The following is a 17,798-nucleotide window of genomic DNA, read 5'->3' as shown; positions in this document are numbered from 1 at the left end:
TTCCTATTGAGCATGAGGTCACCTTTTGTGTTATTCTCACAGTGCTTGATGGCAAACTGCACACTTCCTGTTGTGTCAATTCTGCAGAAAAGTTTATTCTGGAATTGTCGCAGCAACGTGAAATTTGACTTCCATATTAGGTCAAACTTCACTTTTAAAAGGCTTTTATAATGCTGGTATTTCACATTCAAATCAGCATAGAAAAACCACTTCTGTAACAAACACTGATAACATTTAAATTCCTTATATTACAATATTCCACATCACACCGTTTATTGTTTAAACAACCTTGTTTCATTTCAGCACACAGGATGATTGGTCGTATGAAGTCCCAACCACGAGGATGCTTCTGTCAGGTGTTGCTCAGAGAATTGCCAATTACACATTCTGAGATCTTAATCTACAACCTGTTTCAGATAAAGATGACCCTGTCAATCAGATGGAAACCTCAAAATGTAACATGCCTTTATGAAAGATTATTTCCACAATCTACTGCTGCTCATATCTGCTTGTTTTTAAATATAGATTAGAGAGAATACTTTGTTAAAATGTAGAAAGTAACATTTTAATGACTTTTTCAAAGTAATGTTACCTTTATCATTTGGTTACTTTTTGATTACTTTTTTTAAACTGTGCAAGAAAGCTTAAAAGTAAAAAAATAAATATGTACACTAATTTGTAAATTACATATTTTTCTCTGTATCTGTAGCAATAAAAGTTATTTTGTATTTTGATCACGTTACACTGTTTCTTTGAACTAGTCACTCCCCAGCACTGTTTAAATTATTATGAAGGCAGGCATTCAAGTAAATAAATATTGGATATGACATAAACATCTGTTTTTATTCTACCCTATCAAAATGTTAGGCTACTATCAGGGATTCACCATTGAGTGGACGGCACATTTCTGCCTCTGTCAGGTGAGGCGAAAATGCGTCCATGATCAGAGAGGTGTCCTTTATCGGGGTGAGGGATCCTGCTGGGGCTGAGAGAATGAGACCTCAGCAGCCGCTCGGAGGCTCTCACTGCGTGCAGCGAGCTGTTGGAGATCATGGCCGCTGAAGAAAGTGAAGGAGACCAGCAGCCCGACACATTGCTGACAGATGATGCACCTGAGAAAACATTAGGACCAATTTTCACTGCTGGGTGTAAGGAATGTGGTTTTCTTGTGTTTTCTTATTTTTATGTGAGAAAAAATATCCAAACCTGATGCTGTGGAAGTGATATGGTCAAGAAATTGGCAGTCCTCTGTGTCCAAACTTCTGCTGTTCCTCACAGCCTGAAGGGAGCGGAGGCTGGTCCGCAGAGGTGTCCGCGTCCTGTCTGGTGATGTGGCTGCAGAAGACACAAGGGTCACATGTGCACACACTCAAATACATAAACACAAATGTATTATACCTATACATATGCTATGTGTACCTTGATTCTGTTTCAGCAGCTTGAACTGGATGACTTGCTGGTGTAGTCTGGCCAGTTTCGGACTTTGGCAGCCCTGCTTAGCAACTGTTGGTGAGCGGCGAGGGGAAGAGCTCAGTGACGAAAGACCAGGCTGCCAACAAGAGGAAGAACAAATATTAGTTTTATTTGCTGCAGGTAAGTTATTACTATGTTCAACAGTGGTGTTAAAATAAGACAGAAACATTACTGATGGCTCAGGGCTTCTCGTCCTGGTAGGTGTGGAAACATAGGCTTGTCTTAAACCTGAAAATGATAAACCAAGGTTATCACAATCCAACCAAAATGTAGTATGCAGTGTACACTAAATCATAAAAACACTGCTCTGTACTCACTGGCTTCCTGTATACGGGCCATGATGTGGACGTCTTTGATGTCCTGCAGTCTGTAGTTTGTATATATCGTGTCGCGCGAGATGCTCAGCTCATTATGATCTGATTAGAATAATACATATAAAATAAGGGCTAATAGAATATATTACATTAAGATGGAGTTGGATCCTTAAACTCTCCCTTTTGTGTTACCTGAACTGACAGATGTTTTGTACATAGAGGAACCCATATTATGATGAAAAACTGCAGGATGTCTGTAGTAAAAACTGCCTGATCCTGACAATACAGAAAGAGGGCATAAGATAAATGTGACCAAATTAATCAACCAAAATCAATCTTAAAATCAAAAATATTAGGCAGACAATAAGTGCTGATGCTTACTTTGATTCAGCCAATTTATCAGTGAACGACATGCCGCCTCCATCTCAGGACTGGGGTTATCCAAGACGTGTCGACACCATCTGAGGGCAGACTCACTTCTCTCCTCTAACTCCTGCTTCTTTGGAGACTCATATAACCTGTGAGGAATACGCAATTATCTGACACTGAACATATCTCACTACAGCTCTATGTCAAGGTGGACCTGTTTGGATGAGTTGTCTTGTCAAATACCAAAAACCAATAGCATCCTAACATCTTTTCAACTGCATGGGGACAAGGACAATAAATCAAACCTGGGTCTGTGTCTTATTTAAAGTTTAAGGAGATACATTACAGGGAGAATCATGCTGTTTGGATTTTTTGCACCATATGCTGTTTGTTTTTACTACACTTTGTCTATTGTACTGCACATTTGTAGATTTCTCCTTATTTGACCAAAGAAACATTAGATAAAGCCTAATTTGCATGTTCATAACACATGTAATGCATAACATGTTCTTGATGCAAGTAATCAACTGAAAATATGAATTGTAATTCTTTTACCTTATTTACATGAAGTGTCCATTAACATTGTCCCACCCTTAAGTGAGAAATAATTAATTAAGCCCCACTCTCAGAGAGAATACTGCTGAAGGTCTGATGGCACCTACCAGCTCTCTTCATCCTGCTCACCCTCCTCTACCTCAAGAAGCTCTACTGAGTCCAAAGCCGAGTCTTCTTCCCGGGAGTCTTCACTGTCCCAGCTGTCATTTTGACAGTTATACTTGTACAACATCCCATCCGTGGAACAGGGTGAATGGCACCCTGACTTCAAATGATCTAGTCTTATTCTAGCATCCATGGCAAATGACCGATTGTTACAATTCTTGACTTCTGTTTGCTCAGTGTCCTTCCAGATGCTGCAGTATGGATCTGAATTGCCCTTCAGCTGCACAGAGTTGTTTGTTAACTCATTGCAGAGATGATGATGGTTTGGTCTTGTATAAAACTCCTCTGGTGGTTGATTGCAGATATACGGGCTCCAATCGCCCTGGAGTTGGTTTTGGAGTTCCATTTTTCTCATCCAAATCCTCAAATCTCCTTTAAATTCTTGTCCTTACTCCTCCATTTTAACGATGTTATAGGTGGACCAAAATCAGACAAAATTGGGCTAAATCTTCATCCTCAACAATGTGATTCTTTAAAATTCCAACTATGGTTCTTTTGCTCTGCAGGAGCTGAACTGTGTTTAGCTTCACCATAGCAACTATTGACCCAGATTTGTTGATTAGGGCGCCGTTAAGTTTAGACACCTAACAGATTGGCTGGATTTAAGAAGCATCATGAGCTTATGTGGATTAAGGAGTCGAGGAGTTGCTACCAAGAAAATAAAAAGAGACACCCAATTACTATACCATCACAAACTATGGTAAACCTATAGGTTATAGCCTTGGTTGAGCGATACAATATGTCACAGTGGTGTTTATCTTTTAGGGAGATTTAGACTTTACATTCAGACCACTCTCACTGTAGTATAAGATAAAACATGTTTTCCAGAACCATGTCACTTTTTGTTCATGTGGTGTTTGGAGCTTTTGCTGAATGTTTGTAGTGTACACACACACACACACACACACACACACACACACACACACACACACACACACACACACACACACACACACACACACACACACACACGCACAAGCAGATTAACACAAGAATGAGAGCTTCCCTTAGAGCCATGTGAAACATAAGATTATCTTTCTTTCTCACCCAAACCAGCGGCAAAGTGCTACTTTGTTCTTTACGGCTCAAAGGAGATAAATGTAAATCAAATCAGATATGAAGACCATTTAATCAGCTACTTTAAATTATGTTAAATCGGGCTACTTTAAAGGTGGGGTAGGTAAGTTTGAGAAACCGGCTCGAGATCGCTAGAATTTGAAAATACACAACCGGAGAAAGTCTGCCACTTCCTTATAGAGCCCCTCCTCCAACACACACGAACGCGCACATGACCAATGAGGGCACGAGATAAGTTTGTGCACAGATGGAAGGCTGACAGGCAGGTAGGCCATCCAGTTATTTTAGCCGGGCCGGCTAAAATAATTGGTCGTGCTTTTTACAGTACTACAGCTTCCACAGATGACATTTTTTTATGGGTTTTTTGTCAAAGCACTTAAGATATTCATTGCTATCGGGATGTTAAGAGCATTCCATGGAATATAACAAAAAGTGTATTTCGAGCCGGTTTCTCAAACTTACCTACCCCACCTTTAAGTGATGTTAAATTGAAGCCTCCAAGACTGATTTAAATGAACATGAGGGTTAAATGGGCTACAATTACTAGCATGACATTGGCTCAACTTATAAAAACATAAAACATAAAAATAAGTTAAACTGTGAAAAGCTCAGGTTGCATTGTGCATTTGACTAATTAGCATAGCATGTCCCAGTTAGCTAGCATGTAGCTACCTGGGAACTAGGAGGACTAGCTAACCAACTAACCCTATGAAGGATTTGGAACAGTTTGTACATAACTTGAATATGAAATTCAAGTTATTTCATATTCAAGTTGAGTTTTTAATCCATGTACACATGTGTATATGGTGTTTGTTTTAATGATGTACAATAATGTAGGTATATGGAACCCCATTTCCGCAACTTAAACAAAAAGAAATCCCCATGAAAAGTCACAATTATGAGATAAAAAGTCACAATTATGAGATAAAAAGTCATAATTATGAGATAAGTGTGCATCTTGTCAATATTTCTTTACTGCTTTTAGCCACTTTTTGTGAACATTGTTTTCAGTTTAAGAACATGTTTACGTTTCAATGCAGAGAACTTTCTGTGAATACCTCAGTTAAGGAAGTAGTTTAAGATTGATGGTTTATATTGCTAGACTTCACTAATAACCTGAGTCTAAATCAGTTATTTCAGACAACATACTGTTATGGTAATTACATGGTTTATATGTGGTAATGTCTAGGGTCATTTGGGATATGAAAGACAAATGGAACAACCTTACTCTGTGTTTCATATGTTATATTTACAACTTGTGTTTATTGAAAATGAAAAGCATTTGACGTTCATCTAACCTCCAGAACACATGCACCAAATAACCAGCCCCACTGTTCTTTCTGAAGAAACACCACTTGACATCAGGTTCACCCGTTACCATGTTGGGAAATAAGTGATTTATTACAAAAACAAGAGATGTCACATAATAGTCCAATGTGTTACAATTGACATATTCCTTTTTTAAGCACTATTCTATTCAGGTGCTGTTCTTGTTATTTACCAAAAGACAGCTTGGCATTTAAACCACTCATAAACGTATCGATGGATTACGATAAAAGGCTGCTGATGCTGTAGCAAGTTAGATTAAAATGCAGTCAAAATGAAAACAGCAATTTTGTATGCTATTTGTTTAAATAATTGAATAAATAATTGAATTAATACATGTGTGTATTTTGCATTTGTATCCTGTTCTTACACATAGTCAATCTAAGGGCAACACATTACTTTGTTTGTGTGTACATACAAATATATGTACTGAGAATATTTGATACATCTTTGACGTGTCTCAAACAGCTACAATTATATTTTAATTCATCACAGGTTAAAGTATATTATAATTCTGACAATTGCAATCATCTCATAATGACTTTTTATCTCATTATTTCGACTTTCCTATCTCATAATTATGACTTTTTATCTCATAATTATGACTTTTTATCTCATTATTTCGACTTTCCTATCTCATAATTATGACTTTTTATCTTATTATTTCGACTTTCCTATCTCATAATTATGACTTTTTATGAGTTTTTTTTTTTTTTTAAGTGGCGGAAATGGGCTTCCATATAGGTATTCGTTAAAACTTTTAAAACTCGAAACTTTCACTGAGTAGGCCTACACCCACATACAGTCCAGTCCGTGCGTTGATCTCATGTACAGGACAGACAGAGAACCACATAATGACAAAGATTTCCAGATATATGTTTTGTTTTTATTAAACAATGTCCCTCCCATGGTCCCTCCCATGACTAACATCTCTGAATACACCCTGGCCTCCTCTCACACAAAGCAGAGCAGGTTGGAGGAGGTGTCTCCCCCTCCTGCACTTGCGCTCTGCCTCCCTGCCCTTCACCTCACCGCCCCCGGCCTGCTGTTTCCTCCTCGTCACCGCGGATGTCTCCCTGCCTCTGCCGCTTCGGTTAACACCGAGCGACAGGACTTATTCAACTACCTCTAAAACTACAGCAACGTGGCGTACTTCTCAGAGGACTCTAGCGTGTAAAATATGGATTAACAGGGTACAAATAAAATTGTGAAGCACCACCTGCAACGGGGGTGGGAAATGCAGGACGAAAGCGGCAAAGCGGCACTCGGCAGCCCCGGAGTAGCAAGTGCAACCACAGCGCAGGTATGTTTGTTATTCACACTCCAACCACATCACTTTTGTTTGACTCCAAACGAAACGTGGGTCACTCATTAGTTTACCCCAGGTCCCCTGGCGTTTACAGAGTTCGTGGCAGGACAGCAGGTAACATTTGTTTAGAGTCTAACCTGTCTGTCCACATCGCTCTCACCTCAGGCTTGCCTTTAGCTTCACCCTTCACACTGCAGACCGTAGAGATAAAGCGTGTGTACTCAACAGATGTGTGTGCCCAGACATTTCCCAAGTTTTTACACGACCACTCACACAGATGATGGTTGTGGTGGTTTAATGATGGTATATCCCGTTATTCAACTTAATTAAAGCACTTTGGCATTACAATTAATTTCCCCAATCATTCCCTGAGGTGAAACTTTTTTTTTTGTGATACAATATTCAGGACTTTTTTCATTTACCTCTGATTTAGCTAACATTTACATTGGTGCTTTTTTAAAGCCATTTGGGTAAGTCCTCAGCAAATAGATATTTCTGATTCTGATTTTGAGAACTGGAATGATCACACATAGTCCTCAATCTAATTTAATAAGCAATTAGTCAATGGAGAAGACCGTAATCACCAGCAATTAAAATAACATAACACCAAACCTCGCCAGACTCCATCTTCCAGTGATGCTGATATCTTGGCTAGGACATTTGCCTGGGGCTTTTCAATGTCACCTGTGCTTATTTTCTGTATATATTTCTGATTTGAATTGAAGAAAGAAAGTAGTTACTTAAGCTGTAGATTACTCAACATAGAAAATATCCGTCAATTAATAGAGATGTCTGCTTCTTATATTCATTTATTTGACATGTTGATTATGGATATATCTTTCGCTCTTTTTGCACAATATTTGATACATTTATTTGAAACGTAATCAGCCCTCAGGTTACTCTAGGGCCTGGCACTGCAATTGTTTAAACAGATTCCTTTGTTATATCATCTTGTTAACACAACTACATATTGCAGTACCTTCCCAGACAACTACTTGTCACTTTGCCTCCATAAGTTACATATGAACACATACTCTTATTGTGCAGGCCCTACTTGGGGAGACCATACATCTCAAAAGACATTACATTTCAAATGACTCAGAACTTCTTTAATGAAACTGTGGTTATTGTGTGGGTGTCATTTAAATAATTGGTTAATTATTCATCTTTAAACACATAACTATGGCCGTAAAAAAAAGCAGAAGCCTGGCTGCTATATCATTCTGTTAGACTTCCTCCCTGCTACCTGACATGAGATGGTCAGAGATGGATAGTTCCTGTCTTGTTCGAAGTGGATTGTCTGATTGAAGGAAGAGGAAGAAAAAGTACAGTTTGTGGTTTTTAACATTTCAAGAGTTACAGACAGAATGGGGAGACTTTACACACAGCTTGTTTGACATTAGAAATTAAAGATCATCGACACACTAAGACAAACTCGGTAATATTGAACCCAATTTGAGTACATTTTGGTACCCAGTACTGGTTCAAGCTAGCATCATGTCTGTTACTTGGTATCTATGAGCATAAAAACCACAGGGTCAACAATCACACCCTTTTTATGGCTGAGTATTAGGGTTGTTTCCATTTTGTTTTTCAGCCAAACCTATAAGTGGTTATTTTGACTCAGTCAAAATGTCATATTAACATCGTAACCAGCAAATGTTTGGTTATGTACTTAATAAAGAATTATAAGAAAGGTAATTGATTCATGTTTTTCTGCTTGACTTAATGAAAAATGTATTTTGCATTATTATTTTTTCACATATGAACAACTTGACTACCTTGTCATGAAAGGAAAATGGAATTAGTTAATTTCCGAGTTATATTAATACCTGTATGAATGTCCTCTCTGACTGTAATTGTTCTTTCTCTAGAATTCATTACACTTAAACGGGCATAATATCAATCAAAATGGCCACAACACGACAGCTACACCTGCACAGTTTGGCTCAGGAGCCCAGAGTCCTGCACCCTCTCCAGTTCCAGTTATCCCAAGGGAGCAGTGGGGAGGGAAGTACGAGTTCCTGCTCTCCTGTATCGGATACTGTGTTGGGCTGGGGAACGTGTGGAGGTTCCCATACCTTTGTTATCGCAATGGAGGAGGTGAGCGGTCTACAAGCATGTTCAATGCCCTCTGAAGTCTCAAATGCTTTAAATGCCTGGGTGTACTGTACGTCTGTACTGATTTGTTACACCCATTTGGGCAAGAGGCCCTCTTCCCCCTGCCAATGGGTGTGCACCGTCCTCCTCACCACGCTGGCTTATTTTTTCCACCCTCAGTCCAGTGGTCTCCATGGCAGCCTTTAGTACTAACACACCAAACATTGACTAATCCTATAAATTGTCCTTGATTACACACTAGACACAAGGTCTGCCTGTCTAACCCACACTAATACATCTCCATCTGAAATCCAACATGTTTAGACTTGACTAACAGTAAAGAGCGATGACATCATTGGTCTGTGAAGCTGCCACCTAGACAGAGATTATATAAATTAACCTGCCTTTACAGGCCGTCTACATGTAGCGATGTGGAAGTCTCCCCCCAGCACCACACTTTCTCAAACTGCTGTATTCCTATTCTTCACAGGTGTGTTTCTCATCCCCTACTTCATCATGCTCTTTGTTACGGGTGTGCCCTTGTTCCTCATGGAGCTGAGCTTAGGCCAGTACGGAGCAGCCGGCCCCATCACTGTGTGGAAATGCTGCCCTCTGCTCAAAGGTAACAACCTCCTGCACCCTGCTTTTTATCCCAGGACACTTACATACACCGTAATTCAGTGACGCTACCTAAGAGATAGTTATGTCAGGGTGGGGACTTATAACATAATTAGTTAAGGAGTGTTAAATCACAGTTCTATATTAAATCTCCAGGAATCTTGAGCATCCCGTTTGAACCATGTGCAATGACTTGAGTAAGCAGGATCTCAAGTTGACATGCAAATGCTTGTGTCATCAGTCAGCCCTGACAAGGAAAATAACCAGCTGACTCGCATCAGTTTGCCACCTCACTAGCATACGTCATGTGGCAAACCCTGACAATTCCTGAGAGCTCTGTTGCTCACTTTCTAAATATAATCAATAATAAAGAAACCTTTGGACCTCACAAATATAGCCAGAAAAAACAGGATATAAGACATTCTTGTGTACATCTTGTTTTTCTGTGTCTCTTTCTTGTAGGTATTGGTATTGGGATGCTCTGTGTGTCCTGTCTGGTGTGTCTCTACTATAACGTCATTATAGCTTGGACGTTTTACTACCTGGCTAGCTCGTTACAGAGCCCCCTGCCCTGGTCCTGTGATGCTATTGCCAATATAGGCCTCTGTGGAAACATCACCACCAACGGCTCTGCTGGTAGAGGCCTCAGCCCCACGGAAAAATTCTGGAAGTAAGTTGTTTTTTTATCATTTAAAATAAAATGCTTTTCAACATTTTACAGGCTGTTTTGAAACAAATAACCTTAAATGTTTCATTAGCGTGGACTGCTTTTCAAGTCTACTATACATCTTCAGCCAGAAGGTTCCTTCACAATACAAACTCCCTTCTTCCAGGGAGTGGTCAAAAGGGTAACATAACCAGTTTCAGATAAAAACAATTTCAAACACATACAATACATAAAGACACCACGATATAAATAGTTAAGGAAGAGAGGCGTTCAGTAGCAATCCATAACACATTACACTGAGCCATGGATTATGTACAGTGCATTTTGTAAAAGACTGAAGTATGTTTAGAGTAATCATATATTGCAGCTTATTCCACACCCATGCTGCCGACAATACTGTTTTAGAAAGCTCTGATTGCACCTTGTTGCTGGTATGAAACGATGAAAGTCTGGAGATAAATGTAAACAAAACCGTGGCAATAAATAGCTACACATGTATTTTTGTCCTCTGGAACCATCCTAAAAATGTAAATGTGAGAGTGTGATCCTATATTCTTTACAAAACGTAATGCAGCATGTTAAGCAGACTCCATAAGTGTTATTTATAGTCAATATATGGCCGTTTCTTTTTGTTTTTTAAATGGACCTGGCAGTAATGCTGCACACAAAACTTGTTAACCATTTGTTTTTCTTGAACAAACACAAATATTCTTCACGATGACTAGACTCTTCAAACTGGTTAAACTGTCACCTTTTGAGCTAATATGACTCAGGACCTTGCAACAAGCTTTTATGTGTTGCTGGAAATACAATTCATCTGCATAATACATTTCAATATGCCAATATACATTCCTATGATGTTTTCAAACAACAGTTGTTAAACTTCATGACTGTAATACTTTATAACAGTTACTCCGCAGCTCTTTCAATACATGTTGTATGAAAGGCTGTGTCTCTGTCTCAGTAAATGTTAGACGTTATTGATATGCAGCAAACAAACCAAAGGGTTCAGAGACTGAGGCAAGATACAATATCTAGGTGAGTTTGTTGACCCCTGTAACGGGGACTACTCACAAAAAGCATAGCATTCAGAGGCATTTAGAATTCTCTGGGGAACTGAATTGAAAAGAAGAGTCGGAGCAGAAAGAGGAAGAAATGACAACGATGTTGTTAGAACAACTCTAAGGCTTGCTTTGGCTTGTAGTACTGCATTGTTTATTGTGCGTCTGTTGATGCGTAATAAGTGTAGCACCACTAGCTAAGGAAAGAGGCGAGTCATTTGATCTATTTATGTTTGACTTGTGTGTGTTGCAGCGAGCGTGTGCTGGGTGTAGTGAACAGTGAGGGCCTCCACGACCCGGGCCCTGTCCGCTGGCCCCTGGCCCTGTGCCTCCTGGCCGCCTGGATCATAATCTTCCTGTGTATGCTCAAGGGCATCCGCAGCTCTGGCAAGGTGAATTTACACATTGTTGTTATTGTCAGCTCCCACAAAACACACGCAGACCGTCCTGCCCTTTGCTGGCACATCTTGTTTAATGTTATTGTGTGCTGTCTGTGTTTTCAGGTGGTTTATGTAACAGCTACCTTCCCATACTTTGTGCTCATTGTTTTGATCATCAGAGGGGCTACACTGGAAGGGTCTCTTCTGGGCATTGCTTTCTACCTCACACCAGACTGGAGCCGATTAGCTAACGCACAGGTACTTCTGATGTTAGACTGGAACTCATGTGGGTACGAGGATTTAATTGCTGTGTTAAAATGATCTCGATATTTTCATTTTTTAAGGCGTATTTTGGTCTGATACATTACAGGTGTGGAATGACGCAGCCTCGCAGGTCTTCTACTCTTTGGGCATTGGAGTTGGAGGACTGCTTTCTATGGCATCTTACAATAAGTTTGACAACAATGTAATCAGGTGTGTGTGTGCTCTTCTGCTCCAACTGCAACATTGCTGCAGTCATTAAAGGTTCGGTCTCTAACTCGCAGTTTTTCTTTTTCAGGGACACTTTGATTATCACCGGAGGAAACTGCTGCACCAGCTTCTTTGCAGGGTTTGCTATATTCTCAATCCTGGGTCACATGGCGTGGAAGAAGGGAGTGCCTGTCGGAGAGGTGGCTGATACAGGTAGATACTGTTTAGTAATCCTTTGGTCCTTCTTTAATCCAGAAATCCATACAGATTAAATAACACATGTTTATCAAAAGATGAATCTTAAAGGTACATTTCACCTTACACTTTTTCTTTTACCTGAAGTGCTATTTATCATTCTAGATTGATTTGGTGTGAGCTGCCAGGTGTTGGACATATTGTTCTAGAGATGTCTGCGTTTTTTCCAGTATAATCAAATTAAATGGCAGAAATAAAGATTGATGTTTGTTTATCCAAAAACTATGAGAAGTGCCATCTAGTTCTATTTTATTGGAAATTAGGCAGATATGACTTTGGCTGATATATCTTTATAGTAAGCAACTAACACCAAAACAATACAGATTAATAAATAGCAAAGCAAGTGAGAGAAAAAATCTGTATTTTATATTTTGGGGTCGGTTTTGTTTCCATATAATAATATTTATTTCTGAATATAACTTGAAAAATATAACAGGACTCCTTTTTCTTTGGGTAAAGTAGCCTTAGGGTTAGTTTACTTCATTACTGATGAATGAAAAGAGTATATTCTATCAAACTGTGTTATGCATGAATTACCTTTTCAAACTTTACACATTTTCTAATTTGCCTTCAGGTCCTGGGTTGGCCTTTGTTGCTTACCCAGAGGCCCTTGCTCTGCTGCCGGGCTCGGTTTTCTGGTCCATTATGTTCTTCCTCATGCTCTTCATGATGGGGATCGATACGCTGGTAAGGCCACACACCCCAAACGATGTGAGCAGGAATAAAGACCAATGAGTCCCCCTCTGTATGTTTGACACCTTCTGCTGTGACGCTCCACAGTTTGGCAACATGGAGGGCATCACCACGGCCGTGCTGGATGAGTTCCCGCATCTCCGAACAAACACGCTGCACAAGTCCTTGTTCTTAGGCACTCTGTGTTTCTGCTTTTACCTGATGGGTCTCCTGTTGGTGACAGATGTGAGTGTGTTTAACTTTAGGAAGTGATGAATGTGGGTTCAAATGCCTCTGCTCTGTGATCATACTCACATTTCCCATGCTGTCTGTGTCTTCATAGGGAGGAATTTACTGGTTCACTCTCATTGACTCCTTCAGCACTAGTTTTGGCCTCATCATCATCACCCTCTTCATGTGCATGGGCATCTCCTTCTTCTACGGTAGCCCATCAAACACCCCTAGCCTTCATGTCAAACTCCTATCATTCATAAGAATTCAGGACACGTGATTCTTAGCAAGTTGTAAAGAAGGAGATCCTTGACTTTCTGTATTGTGAATGTTCATAGTAGGGCTGCATGATGTTTATTGTTTGAGCATGGACATTTCGATGTGTGCTTCCTAAGATTTTCAGCATTTTGTGAACACATTTTTTGTTAAGCTCTGTTGTTTTGATGATATATTGGTTGTTCCAGTGTTCCTAACATGCATGTCTTTATGAACTTCTCTTTTAGGAGTGAACCAGTTTTGTCAGGACATTATTGATATGATCCGCCATTGTCCCCCCTGGTGCACTAAAGTGCTGTATTACTTCAAAGCGTGCTGGGTTTTCTGCACTCCATTTCTACTGCTGGTGAGTAAACACACCAGAGGCCTGTACTATGAATCCAGTTCAACATACCCTGGATATGTTTGAGTTACCCGGCTTACCTAATCCAAAACAAACGCGCTCTCGCTAAACGGTCCTACGACGCTGGTTATCAACTCGGTAACTCAAGCCAGGGTTTCTCTCTCCCGCTGAGTGTGCGTTCACATGAAAGGGGCGGGGTTAGCAACATTTGACCAATCACAAACTTGGAGAAGTGTACTGACAGCGCAGCGTCATACTTCCTGAATGAGAAGTGAACTATAATATTAGACAAATATGAAGACGTTAAACTTTAAACATCCATGACTTAAACACTTTATCCAGGATAAAAGCAACATAGCTGCACCTGCAAGGTGAATACAGCTGGTAAAAGAAAAAGCGTTTGAATGCGTACATTAACAGGTTTATGATATCACTGCCCTGTCTGACACGAGTGGATCTGACTTTAATTACATTTGACTCAAGTGTTTCGTCAACTTAATGTGTTGCTTAAAATAATACTTCTGCATACAGTATGTGACACTGTAAGTGTTGCACGGCCATATACGGCTCAAGAAGCTGACTCAGATAAAGAAATATATGATATATTATGATGTGATATGATATGAATGATAATGGGACCCATCGACGTCTGCACTCACAGTGCCGCGGACTGTACTTAATGTTACTTTGATCCGGTTACTTATGTTGTGGCAGATATTTAAGTAAGCTTTCTTAACGCTAATGTTATATTAGTCAGATTGCTCTGAAGATGGGAGGGGATATTCTATTCATTTTCACGTTCACACAGTCAGTTGATTTTTGCCGGCCGTCTTTCCTGCAACGGCAGTTTTTCTGTATTTTCTTTATCCTGTAATATGACTTGATAGCTTTAAACTCTGCACACTGAGCTCTGATTGGTCAGCAGATGGTGCTTTCACTGAGTTGATCTCTTATCCTGGAACCTAACCTGCTCCGGACCAGGCTAGTCGTTCAGCATAAGTTACCATGGAGATTTAGCCCGGTAAGAAGTGAACCAGCGTCGTAGGACCGGAAACCCAGAGTTTTCCCTGAAGTTAGCTCGCTAAGCGAAAATCCGGCTTCGTAGTACAGGCCTCTGTACTGTTGTTGTGTTGTGTTGTTGGTTGACAACATGCAAAACCATGTCACAGTAGAGGCACACAATACAAATATGAACTTTAAAATGAGGATACTAGGGCCCTTTTAAACTTCCATAAATGCAGCTGGTTTATTGTGTTATCACATAAAGTAAGTGGTATCCTCTGTATAATCCAAATGCATTGAATGTAATAGGTTTTTGTATAATTATTTCTACTTAAACGTGGCCATATCAAGGCAATGACCTTCACTGCCAGCTGAAAGGTTATTAAATGTTATTTGATCCTTTACAGTATTGTCAGTTTGCATACGTAGCAAAATGCATGTTACATCAGTCCCTGTTATTTCTGCTGCTCTTGTCACCTAAAGCAAAATAAGCATTTACAGTGAGGCTACTTGATATAGAAATGTTGCACTTGCAGTCAAAGGGTAATTTGATGATGGGTGACAGAATGTACTGTACCAGTGAGTTAAAATCATCCCAATAAATGACTAAAGAGTTATTTGTAAACTGAGGGAGAACCAAGTATTATAAGTCTATTAACAAACTGCTCCAACTAAGAAAATAAAGTACATCACTACTTTGAAATGTAGCCCACTGTTCTGAAAAACAGCAGTTGTGAATAATTCAAGAGGAGAAACTGACATTCAATCTGATCCCCCCCCCCTGTAGCATTTCTCTGCTGTCCTTCTCATTCACTCTTCTTCTGTTGCCATTTCCATTTGTGGCTGTAGCTCATCCTGATCTACATCTTCATGGAGATGTACAACACATCACTCCACTACGGGCCCTATGTGTATCCACGGTGGGGTAAAGCGCTGGGCGTTTGCATCGGAGCGACCTGCTGTATGCAGATCCCCATCTGGGCAATTGTGGCCCTGTGCAAAGAAACTGGAACACTGAAAGATGTCAGTATCAGCACCATGTCACTATTTCATGATTAAACTGACGGAACAGTATCTTTTTAAATATGTCCTTTGCTTCCCTTTTTGCAGCGTTTCCAGAAATCGATCCGACCCCTGAATTCATGGAGGGTAAACTTGAACAGCTCCACAAGAGTAGAGCAGCACATGGAGCCGGAGAGGGTGGAGGCTCCGTTCACTGTCACGCTCACAGACATGGACTTTACTGCGATGACATGGGATGCGGGAAGTGAGGCGTGAGAGCACTGATCAATGCAGAGTGATGAGCAAACTAGGTTGTCAATTTTTTGTATCTATGTTATTCGCCCCAGCTAGGCTCTGGTGGCTGTGTCTGACAGCCTGTGTGTCCTGCAGGGCAGTGTGGACTATTGCTTTATTTATATCACTATGTACTGTATGTTTGAATTTCATTTTCAAACTCTTTTTTTAAACATTGTATAAAATGTAAGTTTGCAGCTATAGAGTTGGGATCGGCTTCACCTTAGATGGCATAATGAGACATTTGGATGAGACATTTGGATGATGATAATGTAGCATAATATCAGATTTATTTATAATCATAGTAGCAAAGTGCAATGAATAATCACTGACAACACTCGACAGCAGCTGAGGGAACAGATTGAATCATGTACGAATAGAAGGGACAAAAAAGTGCAGTGACTCTTGAAGCTTAACTTCAGCAAGCTGGAAAAGTGACCACAAATCATCGGCCTGCCAGAATACAAACTGCACTGAGTCAGGAATACTTTTAACACATTTTACTTTTTAAATGAATGATTGCTAGAATTAGGGCTACAATAAATACATACATTTGTAAATAGAACTTGCCAAATCAACTATTAAGTTATTAAGTAATGTCCATGTGTGATCATCTGCAGTTCTGACAGTTCCTGCAGAAAATGTAGCAATCGGTTAACTTTTTTTCACTTGCTCCGTATATATTGATATTATCAAGTTTACAAATATTCTATAGTAGTATTGTATGCAGGCTTTAAGTCAAACCAACTTTACTACTTCAAGAAGAAAATAGATTGCAGTCAGTAGGTTTTTAGTGTTTACTGGAACTTAACCTTGACAGTTCTTAATGGTAGATTGCATCTAATTGCATAAATGTATTAGCTACAGACATGAATGTAATACTCCCTCTAGCACACGATTATTGTCACTAAATCACTATACTTGACAACTTTCTGAGGGCTCAAATGTTAATTGGATTTCAGGGCCTTTTTTAGAGAAGACTTCAAAATCAGTTTGAATGTTATTTATTGGCAAAGTGGCCACGCTGCTTAATTTATTATTTACATTTGATGTTGGACAATTATTTAACAAATACTGTTTTTAAGACCCTTTGTTAAATAAGGCCAATGATATCAAACTTTGCACATATAGACAATCATATGATAAGGAATCAGGGGAGACAGCTCACTTTGACACATCAGTCGCATGAATGTGTTGTTCAACTTATGAAGAGGTTGAGTTAAATGGATTGTCCCAGATAAATAATATTTGTTACCATATCTAACAGAGGACCCCCCCCCCCCCCATTTCAGGCTGTATATTCCTAAACTGTTTTCATGGCCCTCGTGTCCTGTTGCAATTCCAGCATTCTAGGCTAAGTCGTGTGTATTTTTTTAAAGGAAAATAGTACTTTCTCTTAAAGCATCTTTCAAGCAAACTTTGAAATGTTTGAACATTTTATTATCCTTTATTTTAGGATTGTAACTCATGTTTTTTCTTTAATTTTAACATATTTTTGCCTTTGTACACCGTGTTGCCATTCTGTTGCATATTGCTGTGCACTGCACAGTGAATAAATATTGTTATTGCCTTAATATCTTTCATTCCTTTTTTGTGACTTATTGGATACTACTTTCTTTGAAAGATGGCTGATGAAACTATTTAAGACTGTGAGTTAAGATCAGTTAAGATCAGTTTTATCTGAGTTTTCAGAGTTCCCTCCATAATATTAGTTTTGTAACGATAAATGCCTGCTAATGATTGTGTTATACGGTTATATGGTATAATTTAGGCAAGAGAGGCTGTTTTCTAAATGTCTTAATAGCAAAATCGCATTTAAACAACTCAGTCATTGAACA

General features: G+C 39.5%; 2 protein-coding genes across 2 annotated transcripts; one reads left to right on the top strand and one right to left on the bottom strand.

The window, feature by feature from the left end:
* Positions 1-882: 882 nt before the first annotated feature.
* Positions 883-3,222, bottom strand: LOC117499479 (SLAIN motif-containing protein-like). The gene is given in 8 exon segments (XM_034151889.1): positions 883-1,058; positions 1,207-1,335; positions 1,420-1,549; positions 1,646-1,701; positions 1,791-1,889; positions 1,980-2,063; positions 2,169-2,332; positions 2,819-3,222. Coding segments are annotated over 8 exon segments (1,242 nt in total).
* Positions 3,223-6,236: 3,014 nt separating this feature from the next.
* On the top strand, positions 6,237-17,534 carry slc6a7 (solute carrier family 6 member 7). The gene is made up of 14 exons (XM_034113757.1): positions 6,237-6,582; positions 8,463-8,691; positions 9,179-9,310; positions 9,769-9,976; positions 11,288-11,426; positions 11,538-11,672; positions 11,785-11,888; positions 11,974-12,098; positions 12,715-12,827; positions 12,921-13,058; positions 13,156-13,255; positions 13,547-13,665; positions 15,514-15,687; positions 15,775-17,534. The coding sequence occupies exons 1-14, from the start codon at positions 6,517-6,519 to the stop codon at positions 15,940-15,942; spliced, it is 1,950 nt and encodes a 649-aa protein (XP_033969648.1). The 5' UTR covers positions 6,237-6,516; the 3' UTR covers positions 15,943-17,534.
* The last annotated feature ends 264 nt before the right edge of the window (positions 17,535-17,798 follow it).

The sequence above is a fragment of the Trematomus bernacchii genome, unplaced genomic scaffold (genome assembly GCF_902827165.1).
Source record: "Trematomus bernacchii unplaced genomic scaffold, fTreBer1.1, whole genome shotgun sequence".
Classification (NCBI taxonomy): domain Eukaryota; kingdom Metazoa; phylum Chordata; class Actinopteri; order Perciformes; family Nototheniidae; genus Trematomus; species Trematomus bernacchii.
Note: the sequence above shows the minus strand (reverse complement) of the source record. Positions and strands in the feature narration are given on the sequence as shown.